The 17,712-nt window shown below is 44.4% G+C and overlaps 1 protein-coding gene across 2 annotated transcripts in view; it reads right to left on the bottom strand.

The window, feature by feature from the left end:
* The window catches only part of LOC126393283 (TBC1 domain family member 8), a 33,252-nt gene extending 19,200 nt beyond the window's left edge, over positions 1–14,052 (bottom strand). For both annotated transcript variants that reach the window (XM_050049336.1, XM_050049337.1), the window contains exons 1-6: positions 13,693–14,052; positions 7,257–7,367; positions 6,955–7,073; positions 6,480–6,708; positions 3,586–3,826; positions 630–837 (exon numbers count right to left, since the gene is read on the bottom strand). In XM_050049336.1, coding sequence (XP_049905293.1) covers positions 630–837; positions 3,586–3,826; positions 6,480–6,708; positions 6,955–7,073; positions 7,257–7,367; positions 13,693–13,819 — 1,035 coding nt within the window. In that variant the 5' untranslated portion in view covers positions 13,820–14,052. The remainder of the gene's footprint in view (positions 1–629; positions 838–3,585; positions 3,827–6,479; positions 6,709–6,954; positions 7,074–7,256; positions 7,368–13,692) is intronic.
* Positions 14,053–17,712: the final 3,660 nt, after the last annotated feature.

Genomic DNA, 17,712 nt, shown 5'->3' with positions numbered 1-17,712 from the left:
GAGCACCTGGAGGAAACCCACGCTGACGTTGGACTTCATCACACTTCATACTGGAGGAAACCCACGCTGACACGGGGAGAACATGTCGGAGCACCTGGAGGAAACCCACGCTGACACAGGGAGAACATGTCAGAGCGCCTGGAGGAAACATGCAGACTCCACACAGAAGGGTTCCCCCACCCTCGGGGTTCAAACCAGGAACCCTCTTGCTATGAGGAGACAATGCTAACCACTGCACCACCGTGCCGCCCCCTTATAGTTCACTCATGGTTGTTATCATCTCATGAGCCATTCAAAGGCACCTTTCAATGTGTAATCTTGGAAATTTTGGGCTTTATGAGAACCACCTGAATGCACCATCAGCTGTTCTGTCAGACTGAGTAAAGAAACATACAACAATAACTTATTAGACCTTCTTTAGAAACCTGGTGTAGTAAAGATGTTCAGGTTCAGCCTGCTGAGCTTCAGTCCTCTCTCAGGTCTGAACACTGCTGTAGTGTTCACAGTGTTATCATGAACCACTGAGGCTGACATGGACGACTTCAGTCTCTGTGTTTGTAGAGTATGACAGGTGAGATAAACAGCACAGTGTGCTGTCATCAGATGAGGCTGTGATGTAGGTAGCGTACCTCTGAGAGAGGGATGACCAGGACGCAGCTGCCTTCCTCTCGGCTGGAGAAGCACAGGTAGCTGTCGGTGGTGTAGAGGGTCCCGGCCGTGTGGCAGCGTGCGTGTGGCGTCCACACCGAACAGGACGCCACCTCATGGAGTCTCTCACCCCGGGGGAGCCGAAACAGAGCCAGGACGTACTCCCTTAGAGCCTGCTCCTCCAGGATCCTGGAGAGAAGACGATGATGGAGGGAAGAAGAGACACAGACGGAGATCAGAAAAAGGTTTGGACTGGAACAAATAGAACCTGGACTTGTTTCTACATTCAGTCTTCAGGTTCAGACACAACTACACATAATGACAGATGTTAGTGCTGTGGATGTTACTGTGGCAGAGAACAACAGATACTGGCTTCAATGGTCAGACTGTGTGTCTGTACTGGTACGATCTGATGTTACTGGTCAGCTGCTGAATGACAAACAGGAGGTGAAGCATGAATGAAGCAGCTGATGCTAATTGGCTAACAGAGGCTTGACTTTCCCACACTGCCTGAACTGAACAAATGCTGCACTTTAATATTGACAGCTGAAACTAAATACAGCATTAAAGATTGTGTCAGGTAAATAAATTAAATTAAAGTAATAGGAAAAAATGGAGATGAAGAAGAAGAGGAAGAAGAAAGGGAGTGGGCAGTTAGATTAAGTGACTTCAGTCCACTTCCTGTGGAGGATGTCACATGACTGGAGTCAGGTTTGTCAGGTTTGGTGTGTAATTCTTCCAGAGACGAGTGAAGATCTTTTGCCTCTCTGGGCACCACGCTCACGTGTGCGCGCTTGCGCGAGACCGTGAGACATGGGCACCGCGTTCATGTGTGTTCATGTGCTTTCGCTGGCCAGTGCCCAGAGAGGCAGTCAGAGCTACAGGCTACAATGAGGCTAAAAACAGAGTTCAAATGAGGTTTTTCCAAACAACTTTTTATGTCGGGGCTTCAGGACACTTGGATCACTACGGACGAGCAGTATGGAGATATTTTGTGGTTTCAATTATGTGTTTTTGGACGTTTGAATCTGGGGCGCCGTCAGCCTCCATTAGGTGGAGTTGTGTTGCTACCTCCTCTCCCCTTGGATCTCTGCAAGTGATGTGAGGACTCTAAAACTTCACCTGAGCCTCCCTCGGCATATGGGTGAGTAGATAATGGCTGAATTTACATTTTTGGGTGCACTGTCCCTTTAAGACACAGTGTTGCTGAAAATTGAAGTTCAGTAAAAAAAAAAAAAAACAGATGAAGAGAAACATACAGTGTCAACATTTCTTCTGGTGATTGACTTGTTTCATCCTCTTAGTTGAATATTTTTGTAATAAAATGTTGTTATTCATTCATCATCCTACAGACTCAATAAATAAATAAACTATAAATCACCAGGACCTGAATGAGGTGAAATTATAATGAGGTGAACTGCGACAGTCAGGGAGGAGAATCTGAGCTCAGGATTAAATGAGCTGTGAAGTCTTTATTTTTTTTTTGATTTCACATTCAGCAACTCGTTTCAGCTGCGCACCCACTTCCTGCTTTGTGTCTTCTCCTCTCGTCCTGGACTGTCCGAGGTTTCTGTCCCTCACATGTTCCATTTCTTCTTCCTCATTTCACTTTCTGCCTCCTGATGTAAATACATTACTAAAAAAAAAAAAAAAAACCTGTCTGTGATGTGGTCACCACCCACTCCTACATTTGCTCTGTAGCTCGGGCACTTTACTTCCTGTTCTGGTTTTGAGGTTTGTACAGAGACAGAAATAAGTCTCACAGTGCTGTGAGGAGCAGTGCTGCATAACGTTTGTCGAGGCAGATCAGGTTTAAGATGACAGAAGACTGAGGGAGCAGAAATATAATAAGAGAACAAGACACAGTCTGTCAGTGTCTCGTCTCAGCCTTGTGTTCAGGGTTCATAGAAAACTCTCAGCTGTGTTTTACATCTCTGCATCTCTCTCTGGGGGAGACGCTCTCAAATCTCAGGTTACCCCCCCCCAACACACACACACACAGACAGACAGACACACACACACACACACACACACACACACACACACACATACACCTCTCTGATATCAGCTTTGTCTGTCTATTTCTGTAACTTTCAGAAACCAACGACTGAACATTAACGCTCACTTCACACAGAGATCAGCCAGCTGTGCTGAGGTGAGAAAAGAGCCAGGCTGTGAACTTCTCTTTCTCACTGGGCTCGATCTGACACCCGCTGCAGAGCGACGCACAGCACAGCACAGCACCAACTGTCATCACACAGACGCAGCTATTTTCACAGCCAGCACCCATGTTGTGTACGTAGCAAATATACTTGCACCCATCTGTGCACCCATGGGTGTGTAGGTCCTAACAAGGTGTGATCAGGCACATTGTTGGTGTGTTGGTATTTATTTTGAGGCAACCGAAATCCACTTTGACATTAAAAATAAACCTGGTCTAAAGTCAGAATGCTGTCGTATCTTCCTGCTGTGTGCACACACTGCGTGATGTTGGTCTGTCCCAGCTGAGTGACGACCAGCGGTAAAGAAACCTGTTGATATCTTTGGTGGTGGCTCTAAAACGGTGGTCCTACGTCACACAGTCAGAGAGGTTCAAGGGTGGTTGTTGCTATGCTGTGCTTCACAGCTGTAGAAGTAATAACTGTGCAGCATGCTGTCACTCAGTGTGTGAAGCTGTTGCATCGTAGCCTGTGATTCAGTGACACTGTCATCGTACAGTCTGCAGACATCAAACTGGATGTTTCTCAGATCCATGTGACACAGTGTAGCTGCACTGATCAGACCTCACAGTCTGTCGGAGGGTTCAAAGGGCTCATCGTTCAGATGGTAAGATGCTCCTACATAGACGGGTTCAAACCTCTGCTTGTTACACACACAGGGACGTGTGGGGGGGCTGTGGGAGGGTGAAACATATCGGTAACAGGAAGCAGCACTGACCTCTTGGTGATGCGTGTGGGCTGCTGCAGGACTCGGTCCAGCTCCAGGCCTTCGCTGTCCAGCAGCCGCCTGAGGGCGATGTCAGCCAGCTGACCTATGACCCCGAACGCCTCGTCCAGGTTCAGGAACATGGAGAATTCCCTCTGCCGCTGCCGTGTGGTGATCCGGACCGCCTCCGTCATCAGTCCAGTGGAGACCCGCTCCAACCGTGTCACCTCCGCCCAGGGAATCACAAACTTGACTGAGGAAGAAGAAGAGGAGGACAGCTGAGTTTCTTCAGACTGACTGCAGGTCACTGAGACTGCTACACCTGTGAACCACTTCATGGTCTTCAGTTGTGTTGGTCAAACAAACTGAACTCTCCTGAAATAAACTGTCAAACTGTGAATTAAAGATGCTGCTGTAAGAAGTGACACAGCAATAACTACGACCTGACCTCTGCTTGTAAGATGTGAAACGATCCAGAAGATTTCCCTCAATGAATTGTATTTCATACATTAAAGGTACACACAGTATATCTGGGAACAACATCATATGCTGTCAGAGTTTCCTGAAGTAAAGGAGCCGACGGAGTGAAGGGACGTGAGTGGGTAACATATCTGACAAAGATTTTTTAACCAGTTATGAAGAAGTTATTTGTGCATACTAAGCTGCTGCATGAGAAACAAGGACGGATTAAAGAGAAACAGTGTCTGACACCGTTCACACACCTCAGTGACACAGAGTCGGTTAAAAATCAGTAGTTAGAGGGTATGATGTCATTGTTTGTCTACAAAATAACTTTTAACTAACAAGTAAATTTTGAATCAATGTGTTCTCTAAACTCCAGCTCATGTCAATTACTAAACACTCAAAGTTTCTCAGGTGACGCGAGGATTGTTTAGAGGAGTAAAGAGGTGATCAGACCCCGAGCACACTGAGCACTTGTTTTCAGTGAAAGATTTTGCTCGCTGCCTTGTGTTTCTGAACGCCTTGTGTTACTGAACGCCTTGTGTTACTGAACGCCTTGTGTTTCTGAACGCCTTGTGTTACTGAACGCCTTGTGTTTCTGAACGCTTTGTGTTTCTGAACGCTTTGTGTTACTGAACGCCTTGTGTTACTGAACGCTTTGTGTTTCTGAACGCTTTGTGTTTCTGAACGCTTTGTGTTACTGAACGCCTTGTGTTTCTGAACGCCTTGTGTTACTGAACGCCTTGTGTTTCTGAACGCCTTGTGTTTCTGAACGCTTTGTGTTACTGAACGCCTTGTGTTTCTGAACGCCTTGTGTTTCTGAACGCCTTGTGTTTCTGAACGCTTTGTGTTTCTGAACGCTTTGTGTTACTGAACGCCTTGTGTTTCTGAACGCCTTGTGTTTCTGAACGCTTTGTGTTTCTGAACGCCTTGTGTTTCTGCAGGAGCGCCCTGAACATCTCCAACCTCAGACATAAAAGAAGAGCCTGACGTCATTGTCCAATTAGATGAGTTGAGCGGCGGGCCTTGGTAGTGTACATGGTTTGTGTTAAGCTAACGTTAGCTCACGTTCAATGTCACCCTGGCCAAGATGCAGGATGCAGCTCAACAAACTCAGCTGGTGGTACTTCATGTGAGAGGGTCTCATACCCACACAGATATCTGTCTGCCTGTGTCCAGTCCCCAGGTGTCCTCCATCTGTCTGCTCAGAGTTTAAGGCAGAGATCTGCACCTGTACTTCACAGCAAAACAGCGGTGAAGCTGACGACAGGTGAGGCAGTGGTCGCCCTGGACGAGTTAAAAGAAGAAGACGCAGCAAGCTGCAGAAAGTTCTCTGTCTGATCGGTGTGAGAGGAGACTGAGGAGCCTCTATTGTTATTTATTGCTTTTCTGGGTCATTATTAAAATCTAGTGTAACAGCTGCCATCCTCACAGAGGAGCAGAGCTGTCTTTAAANAGGTGATCCGACCCCGAGCACACTGAGCACTTGTTTTCAGTGAAAGATTTTGCTCGCTGCCTTGTGTTTCTGAACGCCTTGTGTTACTGAACGCCTTGTGTTTCTGAACGCCTTGTGTTTCTGAACGCCTTGTGTTTCTGAACGCTTTGTGTTTCTGAACGCTTTGTGTTACTGAACGCCTTGTGTTACTGAACGCTTTGTGTTTCTGAACGCTTTGTGTTTCTGAACGCCTTGTGTTTCTGAACGCTTTGTGTTTCTGAACGCCTTGTGTTTCTGCAGGAGCGCCCTGAACATCTCCAACCTCAGACATAAAAGAAGAGCCTGACGTCATTGTCCAATTAGATGAGTTGAGCGGCGGGCCTTGGTAGTGTACATGGTTTGTGTTAAGCTAACGTTAGCTCACGTTCAATGTCACCCTGGCCAAGATGCAGGATGCAGCTCAACAAACTCAGCTGGTGGTACTTCATGTGAGAGGGTCTCATACCCACACAGATATCTGTCTGCCTGTGTCCAGTCCCCAGGTGTCCTCCATCTGTCTGCTCAGAGTTTAAGGCAGAGATCTGCACCTGTACTTCACAGCAAAACAGCGGTGAAGCTGACGACAGGTGAGGCAGTGGTCGCCCTGGACGAGTTAAAAGAAGAAGACGCAGCAAGCTGCAGAAAGTTCTCTGTCTGATCGGTGTGAGAGGAGACTGAGGAGCCTCTATTGTTATTTATTGCTTTTCTGGGTCATTATTAAAATCTAGTGTAACAGCTGCCATCCTCACAGAGGAGCAGAGCTGTCTTTAAAACAGACATGAAGAACGTTTGTTATTCAAAAGACTTTCAGTCTTCAGATTTTCAGTCGAGCACTCCTCTATCATGACTATCACTCTGTAAAAACTGACACTGACAGTCTGCATGAGTAAACTGTGGAGACCGACGCCCTGACTGACATTGTGTTCAGTGTCCTGGTTTAAAATCAGAGCCCTCACGTTGGAGTACAGACCTTCCTTCCCCAGCAGGAAGGAGTAGAAGGCCACATGGTTGATGCTGAGGTAGAGGAAGCCCTGCCGAGGCACCCGACCCTTCCAGCAGCAGCACGAGTAGTACGTCACCAGTTTCTCTGACGAAGGGAGGCCGAAGTGCCGCTCGAACTTCAGCAGCACCTCCCTGAACTTCTCTGGGTCGTCCTCCTGGGCGGCCTGGCGGCCCCGAACCTCCTCTGCGATGAGGCCCTGCAGGGGAGGGAACATACGCTTGTTACTGCAGAGCTCTTTACATGGACATCATCATCATCATCATCATCATCATGTAATCTACAATGAGGCAGATGTTTTACTTTGATCCTTTAAATCCCCGTTAACTCCACAGAGAGAGTTCTGTCAACACAGCTCAGACTCTACAATCATCATCATCATCATCATCATCATCATCATCATCATCATCCTCTGACAGGACTCATGCACCAGCAGGTGTCACACCTTGACTTTTCCTGTGACGAAGCTGGCGACATCCTCCTTGTTCTCAAACACGGTCAGAGAGTGGAGCAGGTTGTGGACCAGCCAGTCCCAGTGCTTGTTCACCTCCTCTATGGCAGCTCCTGAGGGACAAAAAGATGAAACACAGGAGGGAGTTTAACAGCTGGAACACGTCACAGAAATCTTCTCAGGCAAACTCAGACTGCACACACTCTGCAGAGTATCAGAGATGAAGAGTATAACTGATGAAGAGCTGAGAGTGAAGACAGACAGCAGGAGGGAGGAGACTCTGTGGTTCATCTCACCGCTGGCGATGACCCAGCTGATCTGGGAGCCGGGAATCTGGAGGAGGATGCGGAATGGTGTGACCCTGGCATTGGAGTCCAGCACGGTGTCCAGCGCCCCGACCAGCAGACCTGCAGAGACCAGAGTCACACTAAGGTTACGTTCATGCAGACATGTCTCAGACACAGAGCTCCTGCAGGCGCTGACCCAGACTGTTGTTCTTCATTCTTCTTCATCACTTTGTTTTCATGTTTTTTTATCCACCTTATTTTCCTCTGATGGTCTGCACACACTGAAGACGGTTACACAGTTTCTTGATCAAATCTTACTGACAGTTTTCACCATCATAATGTCAGTGCCATCATCAGTATCAGTGGGAATTGTACATGTTCATGTAAGTCAGGCATTACATTAAATCTAGAAGAGGACATCTGTGTTGGTTTAACAGATCATAAAATGTGCTGGATGTTGGTTGTGTAAACAGAACTGCATCATGGGAACTTTCCTGCTTTTGTCAGAAACACAAACACAGAGCCACAGATACCGTCAGGCTCCACAGGGAGGAAGAAACAAACTTTACACACTTTAAATGAGTCAGGATTTCGCCACGTAGCTGTATCCACACAGTCAGGACACTGAAGCATGAAAACATCAGAGCAGATGAATTATGGGTAATTTAAAACATGCTAAGGTGTACATGAAGCTCTGATGTAGCCACGACACATCTCCTCTGGACGCCTGCTGTTGGCTGCATTTGGGGAGGCACAAAGGAAGTCCTTATTTTACAAGTCCCTGCAGTCAGCACCGAATAACTCACACGTCAGAGGGACACACTGTCAGATAAACCCAACCTGCCTCTACAGAGTCCGACCCTGCACGTCAGAGGGATCATTCTTTATACAGAGCTCCTCAGATTTTTCAGCCAGCTTTATTTTGACCTGCTCTGATCAGTGAAGTGTCAGATAAACCCAACTTGCTCCCACAGAGTCCGACCCTGCACATCAGGGTGCTGAGTGAGGAGGATGAGGGCAGTGTGATCTATATCTGAGTGTCAGCTCTACCTTCTCAGACCTGGTGCACAAAGAGCCGGTGATGCTTGGAGAGAAGAGGAAGAGGGATCAGTATCAGTTCTGCTGCATGTTCTGATTTAACTCAGACGATAAAACCTCCAGTGAAACTGACACAGAACAAAAAGAGCTGAAAGAGTTTCATTACAGTGAGATTCACTGAAGGTTTTATGATCCTGTGGGACTCAGGGTTTAAAGGTCTGACTGCAGACGGAAGGTGTGGCTACGCGGTTATTTATCTTATTTCATTTCCTCCTCTTGTTTGTGTGGGTACATGCAGAACCTTAATGTACCATTGAACGTCCTCGTCATGTACGTGTGCTGTTGTTTTGGATCTCGTGGGGCTGGTACCCACTTTCATATAAACACACATGTATTTGTTCCCTGACAGCACACTGTAAAAAGTGTCTGTATTTGACTGTGCTACAGATGTTGTTTAATCCTGTAAAACACAATAAAAAAGGGTCTAGCTGCGTCCTCAGCGAGGCCACCTGAGGGGAGACCAGACGGTGGCCAGCATGTTTCTACAGTGACAGCGTCCTGCCACTGGGACAGCTTTACCAGCGTTAATCGCCAAGCGAGCGCTCCCACCTGACCCTGACCCTGACCCTGACCCTGACCCCTGACCCTGACCCGGGTGATGCTCAGCACAGAGCGGCTAATGCTGGCTGACCAGTGGAGACTGCAGGGTGGAGAGTGGGCAGCAGGCACTGAGCTATGTTTCTGTACTTTAATGCAGCCGGCTGCTGATCAGCGAAGCCAAAAGATAAAAAGATAAGAGGCAAACATTAAACTGTCTCCACCTGTGAATGGACAGAGCTCTGAAATGAGTCAACACAACACTGGAGTAAAATCAAAGGCCTCTTTATATGCTTTATTCTTTATTTTTATTTTTATTTTTGTTTAACGAATTAACGACTAAATTCGTGGTTAATGGTTGATGTGCTATTGGCAGCAAAATGAACTGAATCTGCCCCCCCCCCTCTGGTGTGTAGGATTTAGTGACATCTAGCAGTGAGGCTGCAGATTGTAACCAACTGAAACTTCTCCCATGTGAGAATCTGAACTGTGGCGACTGGCATGAAAAGGCAGAATGCAAACAGCCCATGGACGTATGAAGACACCTGGGTACAGCGCTGAAGGTGGAACTCTGTTCATTCCTATTAAAGTTTCTCAGCGGCACATGAAGCTAAAAAAGCTCCACGGCTGCAGTATGAAGTTATCTGGATGATCATTGGGACCACAGAGCAGGAGCACTAGAGACTTCTGTCAGCTGAGCAGACTACTTCCTGTTTAGTGCCCCGCTAACTTGAATGGGATGAAATGATTTAATCTTTTGGCTCTTCTAGACTTCACAAATGTTCTCGGACCAAATAGATTAAATCCTGATAGGGAGAGGAATCATTTTGCAGATGTTGTGTTGCTCAAAAACATGTATCCCCTGATTAACAGACGTCTCTTCCCCTTTTAAGTCTGCAGGATAAAGTCTTTTTGGGCCCGATGACATCACAAGACTGACTCAAGAGCTGAAATTCCCCCATTTGGCCACTACGGATACTGGCTTTAAAGTCCAGCGCACTTCCTGGAGGGGTGGAACAGCTCCATCTAGAAACAACATGGCCGGCTCTTATGGCTGCTCCATAAGTAGATAAAAACAGTTTATTACCAGATAAGGAAGACAACACTTCTTAGTTTCAGGTGATTCTAAACTAATAAAAACACAAACATTATTTTCCATCTGTGCCAATGAATCCTTCCTTCGTTTGCATATGATGCTTATGATCATTAAACTGAGGGCGAGTTAACACTGAATATGTGCATCATATATGCTCTGTGGGGAACTTGACTCCAGGAGGATTATGGCCTTTGTTGGTGGAGCTGTGAGCAGGTGGAGATGTGAACAGATAAAGTCTCTCCCAGCAGCTCTGGCTCTCAGCCAAGTGTAAACTGTATCTGCGAGTCAAAGTCGACCTGCCTGAAGCTGCGACGCCGGCAGCCCGGCAACACTAAACCATCCGTCTGTCACCACAAAGCCCAGAAGGGGTTTCCACTGGTAAACCTTCCAGAAAGAGGAGTCAATAAGAATCATGGCCGCCCTTCGTCAGGGTCACACTGACGGAGAGACAAAGAGTCAACATTTACGAGGCTTCCAGGAGAACAAATAAAAAAGATCTGCAGGACTGAGATGTCTGTTTGCTCTTAAACGCATCACAAGTCTTTTTCTTTGTGTCAGTGTGTTAAAATGAAGGTAAAAACAGGAGCGTTAAAAACAAGAAGACATGAGTGTTAGAGATAAACACACAGACTGGTATGAAGGAACTGATGAGCTGCAGATGTTGAGCTGCCCAGCCCTTCTTAGAAATCCTGCTCACATTATGTCATCATCATCATCATCATCATCATCATCATTGCTGCTGTGTTTTCACAGCTGTGAGACCAGTTTCAGTTTCTGCTCTAATATCCACAGTTAGAAACATTTTAAATAAAGACGTCAGATCAGAGCTACTAAATAAATCAGACAGTTGTGCTGCGTGTCGTTTCCTCCGCCTGTGTGGCACCAAGCCACAGAGAAGCTGGTTTCATGAGTTAATGTTGAATGAGGTGACAACAGGACCTGACCCTTCATCCCTCCTGCTATGGGAACACTGGGAAAAAACACACACACACACACACACACACACACACACACACACACACACACCAGGAAGTTCCTACTATTCTGTTTTATGAGACGAGGCCCAGCTGGTTTCCTCACAGGGAAGAAGAAGAAGGAGCAGAAAGAAGAATCTGTATCTATATATTAATGATATCAAGTGTCCCTCATCATAAACCCACTGTCACTGTGTCGTACAGATTCAAACTCAGACAGGAAGTGAGACAAAGGAAACAGCAAACAGGCCGTCATGGAGAAAGCTGTATCTCAGTGGTGGGAAGCGGTCAGACGACTACAGCTGCAGCCAGCACGTGGTCACAAATATGTCGAATAATCACTTCATACACGACCGGGTCAAACTCTGACATCATGACAGCAGAACAAAAACAAACTGCTAAACTAATGGTTCGCATTTAACGTCTCTGCTATCCATGGATCACTACATGTGCACGTTATTATGCAGTCAATATGATGAAACTTTAAAGTTATGTTTCAACAGCATTGTGGCTAACATGTGGTCAGGTTTAGGCACAAACATCACTTCATGTTTTGGCTTAAAATCACTTTTCTTTGCACAACCCAGCAGGAAACACTTCCATAAAAACCAACTGCTTTTTGTGTCACTGTCCCGGCCAGAAGCGCAGCGATGTCAGCGAGGTAAAACAACTACCCAGTTTTCATGACAGAGTCCCCGGTGGAAATGCAGCGGTGACTCGGTATAAAACATTTGGTTTAGTTGTGTGTTGGTGCCATAAATGCCTGATGCTACTTCTTATGTTGGTTCTGAGAGCGTGTGTGAAACAACTGTACAGGAAGTGAGAAAATGGTGACATGACACAAAGTGCTGCAGACTTTAATAGACATGTGTGTGTTTCTCGTCACAGAGTTTTAACCACAGTTGAGGCCCATAAAGTTGGAGCCTGAAAGATGGTGTTTCAGAGCAGCTGCACCAACGAAGTTCATTTTTAAATCTCATTAATCATAGTTTAACTTTAAAGGATATAGAGGGACGTATGGACAGACATTATTATATAATCTAATGGTATAGTAGCCCAGAGCGGACAAACCAAACACTGACTCTATGGGCCGGTGGTGGCTGCAGTCAGAAGCCCCTCAGCGACGAACAGTGTCAGAAGAAAACAGATATTTTAATGTGAAACGTCTTATTCAGTGTTTTTACCTTTTTAAATCAGTATTTCCACCATTTCAGTTCATCTGCTGTTCCTCTGTCAGGCTCTGCTTTGTGCTTTTGTTCCTTAAACACTTTATATCTTTTACATTTTGAATATTAAGATACTGATATTTAATAAACCTGGGCCCAGTGTATGACCCTGGCCTGGGGAACCCACTGGTTCTCACTGGTTTGAGAATGTTAGTTGTCGTTACTGTCATTTGAAGCGTTCTCTGGCACAAGAATTTCATTTGATATTAATAAAGTTCTATTGAACTGCACTGAGTTGAACTTTGATTTACTAAAACAAAGATTAGTTTTAACTGTGCAGCAGAGCTCTGCTTCAGTTGAAATATGGATTTAATCATTTAAAATCTAAACTTTGCTAAACTCTGATAAATTTATCTCAGATTAAATAAATCCTTGTTGGTGTCATTGGGGTCAGGGGTTAAGGTCAAGGTGCCATAAAGGAGCTGGTTTTAAGGCATCAGACACACACACACACACACACACACACACACAGTATCAGGAACAGTGGTTTGGGGTTGAGTATAGGATCAACAGATCTTGTTCAATCTTTAATCTTTATTTCTGTGATCCTGTGTAGCAGTGTACCTGTGGTGTAGCAGTGTACCTGTGGTGTAGCAGTGGACCTGTGGTGTAGCAGTGTACCTGTGGTGGAGCAGTGGACCTGTGGTGGAGCAGTGTACCTGTGGTGGAGCAGTGTACCTGTGGTGGAGCAGTGTACCTGTGGTGTAGTTGTTTACCTGTGGTGTAGCAGTGTACCTGTAGTGTAGCAGTGTACCTGTGGTGTAGCAGTGTACCTGTGGTGTAGCAGTGGACCTGTGGTGTAGCAGTGGACCTGTGGTGTAGCAGTGTGCCTGTGGTGTAGCAGTGTATCTGTGGTGTAGCAGTGTATCTGTGGTGTAGCAGAGTGCCTGTGGTGTAGCAGTGGACCTGTGGTGTAGCAGAGTGCCTGTGGTGTAGCAGTGTATCTGTGGTGTAGCAGAGTGCCTGTGGTGTAGCAGTGTACCTGTGGTGTAGCAGTGTACCTGTGGTGTAGCAGTGGACCTGTGGTGTAGTTGTTTACCTGTGGTGTAGTTGTTTACCTGTGGTGTAGCAGTGTACCTGTGGTGTAGCAGTGTATCTGTGGTGTAGCAGTGTACCTGTGGTGTAGCAGTGTGCCTGTGGTGTAGCAGTGTATCTGTGGTGTAGCAGAGTGCCTGTGGTGTAGCAGTGTACCTGTGGTGTAGCAGTGTACCTGTGGTGTAGCAGTGTACCTGTAGTGTAGTTGTGTGCCTGTGGTGTAGCAGTGTACCTGTGGTGTAGTTGTGTGCCTGTGGTGTAGTTGTGTGCCTGTGGTGTAGTTGTGTACCTGTGGTGTAGCAGTGTACCTGTGGTGTAGTTGTGTGCCTGTGGCGTAGTTGTGTGCCTGTGGTGTAGCAGTGTACCTGTGGTGTAGTTGTGTGCCTGTGGCGTAGTTGTGTGCCTGTGGTGTAGTTGTGTACCTGTGGTGTAGCAGTGTACCTGTGGTGTAGTTGTGTACCTGTGGTGTAGCAGTGTACCTGTGATCCTCCCGGTGTGCTCTCCGTGTCCTCTCCTCCTCTGCAGGAGGAAGAAGTCGTTGCTCCTCTCCGTCACCCAGAGCTTCAGAGCGTTTTTCAGCAGGACTTCCTCCGGGTTCAGCCACATTGTCTTCCAGCAGGGAGGGACCGACCGACCGACCGACCGACGGGAGGAGTCCTCCGCCGTGTCGGAGTGCAGCAGCAGTGGCGGTGGATAAAGTTGTCCCTGCCGGTCCTCCGGGTCTGGATCGGTGTGCTCGGTCCTACAGAGCAGGGTTGTGGGCTCTGTCCATGGTCGTCCTGAGCTCCTGACAGCTGCAGGATTCACACTTCTTCTCCTCACGCCCGATTTACAGCAGCTGTACACACCACACACACAGATCCTCTATGAGGCAGGAGGGCTCACTCTGAGGGGATTATAGGACTCTCACTGTTTAGTGAAAGTGATTCTTTTTACTATAATCTGAGGATGTAATAATGAACCAAACAGTTTTAAATTATTCTATAAAACAGTTTTGATCCATGAATCACAGAGTAACCCAGTGACCCTTCACAATAAAAGCATGGCTTTGGGATTTTCCTTTCGGCACAAATAGATCTCACAGAAAATGTCTGATATTTAATAGGCTTATAAAAAAAACAGGCTATTAAAAATGTTGTGGTTGATTCTCATGGTGTGAAATTAGTAAACCTATGTCTGTAAAAAAAATAATCTGTTGTGCTATCTGAATTTAGCTTCTTCGTCTTTGCACAATAAGAACTTAACTTCTGCACAATTCATAAATCGGCGCTATCCGATAATATGTAGGAATTATTTTGGTTCAGTTTTAACAAACTGGAAGAAGAAGAAGAACAACAACAACAACAAATGATCAAAGTGAACTCATCCTGTGTCTTTAACTTGAATGTGAACATGTTCAATGTAAACACCTACAGTCAGCTCTGTGTGTGCTGAGTACATTTAAAGCTCTGTGCTGGTTCTGACATGTTCAAACTTCAGCGCCCCCCAGTGGTCATATGAGCAGGCTCCTCCACAGATTGGACATCAATGGATTTTCTTGGGTTGTACGGAGGCCCTGATATCCCAAAAGGTGATATTTCATTTATATTTATATTTATAATTATTCGTGTGCCAATAAGATTATCTACTTATCTAAAATACATTAATCTTTCCCACATGATAAATAACTTGCTGGCACAAAAAAACACCAAAAAAACAATTTCAGTAGGCTACATTTGCGGCTCTCAACTTTTTTCATAATCAAAAACATTAACAGAATAATTTCAAAGATCCCAGAGGAGCTGTTCAGATTCCAGTTCTTCACTGCAGGTATTCTGCAGCTGATCATATAGAGTGTGATTAACTGTGTTAGGATATGATGCAAAATGTGGATTTGTAGGCATTTCTCCCAGAATGCTGATTTACTACACTGAAAATACTGCAGTTTTTTTAACTTTTAATTTTGTCTTTATTTAACCTATTTTCAGCAGGTAAGTCCTGACGAGATCAACTATGTCTTTTTCAAGTGAGACGTGGCCGAGGCAGCAGCATGAGAGAAAGTTACAGCAAAACAACACAATAAAAACACCTTTAAGCAGCTACAAATCATTTTGTCACATTTAAAACTTGTTTTAGTTTAATTCTTTTAAATCGATCTAAAATAACAACGTTTAAGCCCAAAGATGCTTAAATTAAAAAAGAATTATAGTTCATGTTGAAAACAGTTATTAACAATCAAATTTTAAAACCATATGCCAGACTGTGAATATTCAACGATTCTACTACTACTACTACTACTAATAATAATGATAACAATAATAATAATAATAATGATGATGACAATAATAATAATAATAATAATAATGATGATGATGACGACAATAATAATAATAATGATGATGACAATAATAATAATAATAATAATAATAATAACAATAATGATAAATGAACAAGCTGTATACCAGAGGAAATAAAGTTGAGAAAACTGACAGTAAAAGAATAAAATACATGAGTCTTGATCATCATCATGAGTTTTCTTATTTAATATCTGCGAACTAAAGATGAAGCTCTGACAGCAGCAGACCCTCTTCCTGTTTGTAGTCCTTAATAAAAACAGCGACAGAGTGAGAGCTCTTCTTTTATTTTTTTTGTCTCTTCCGCATTTCACCAACTTTCCCTTCCGCCAGTTCCGGTGGAGCCAGTGTCCCTCTGTGATTGGCTGATGAGATGACTGACCGTTCAGGTGCTGTCAGGTCATCAGCACACAAACACTCAGTGTATTGATTCACAACAGTCATCAATGTGACAAAGATCAGTTATTACACTGTCATGACGTCACTGATGACACATTGAACATCGTGTAATAATCACATTTCACTTAAATTTCACATTCCTGCTGTAGCCAGGCGACACAGAGAGGAGACCTGCAAATAACAAAATAAAGAAACCAGACTGATTGTAAATTCTAATAATCAATAATTAATAATACTTTATTTCATTGATCTCCAGGAGGTAACTGGACACGTTACAGTCACTCTGATACTGTTGACAGGCACAGAGACACTAGAGGGAAATAGAAATAAGATGTATGACACAAAAATAAACACAAATATAAAAATGTAAGAAATAATTGTTATGTTGTACAAATATGTGCATCATGGTTCAAGTGTTAAAAAATGTAAAACAAAGAAAAAAAAAGTGTAAGAACAGATAAGAATAAAATAAGTCAAATCAATGAGGGACTTATTGATATAAATACTAACAGCCCATAATAATCTCATAATAAATCAACATTATAAATCATTCATTCAATCAATCAATCAATCAATCAATCAATCAATCAATCAATCAATCAATCAATCAATCAATCAATTTTATTTATAAAGCCCAATATGACAAATCACAATTTGCCTCACAGGGCTTTACAGCATACGACATCCCTCTGTCCTTATGACCCTCACAGCTGATCAGGAAAAACTCCCCAAAAAAACCCTTTAACGGGGAAAAAAAACCAGTAGAAACCTCAGGAAGAGCAACTGAGGAGGGATCCCTCTTCCAGGACGGACAGACGTGCAATAGATGTCGTACAGAACAGATCAGCATAATAAATTAACAGTAATCCGTATGACACAATGAGACAGAGAGAGAGAGAGAGACAGAGAGAGAGAGAGAGAGAGAGAGACAGAGAGAGAGAGAGAGAGAGAGACAGACAGAGAGACAGAGAGAGAGAGAGAGACACACCTGTCTATATTTACAGTCCTTGTAACTAACAATCTACATTTTTCTTTATTCATTTTTTTTCTATATTATATATTGGTGTATTGTATTGTAGATTTATTGGTGTATTGTATTGTAGATTGGTGTATTTTGTATTATATATCATATATTTAATCTTTTTTTTCTTGATAGTTTTCTGACTTACTTTTATTATTGTACTTTATTTGTAAATTTTTAATGCCTTTGGCAATATTGTTAATCTACAGTCATGCCAATAAAGCTTATTGAAATTGAAACTGAGAGAGAGACAGAGACAGAGAGAGAGACAGAGAGACAGAGAGAGAGAGAGAGAGAGAGACAGAGAGACAGAGAGACAGAGACAGAGAGACAGAGAGAGACCTCAGCTCAAAGTCTATTTTAGTTGTTCAAACTGCTGGTTGAGCAGCACTGTGTGCAGTTTATAGATCCATTCTTGTGTGAGAGCAGCAGTAGCTATCAGCAGTAACTATCAGCAGTAGCTATCAGCAGTAACTAGCAGCACTAGCTATCAGCACTAGCTATCAGCAGTAACTATCAGCAGTAACTATCAGCAGTAGCTATCAGCAGTAACTAGCAGCACTAGCTATCAGCAGTAGCTATCATCAGTAACTATCAGCAGTAACTAGCAGCACTAGCTATCAGCAGTAGCTATCAGCAGTAACTATCAGCAGTAGCTATCAGCAGTAACTAGCAGCACTAGCTATCAGCAGTAGCTATCAGCAGTAACTATCAGCAGTAACTATCAGCAGTAGCTATCAGCAGTA

Source organism: Epinephelus moara, chromosome 7, assembly GCF_006386435.1.
Source record: "Epinephelus moara isolate mb chromosome 7, YSFRI_EMoa_1.0, whole genome shotgun sequence".
In the NCBI taxonomy this organism is placed as follows: domain Eukaryota; kingdom Metazoa; phylum Chordata; class Actinopteri; order Perciformes; family Serranidae; genus Epinephelus; species Epinephelus moara.
The sequence above is the reverse complement of the archived record's forward strand: the minus strand, read 5'-3'. Positions and strand labels throughout refer to the sequence as shown.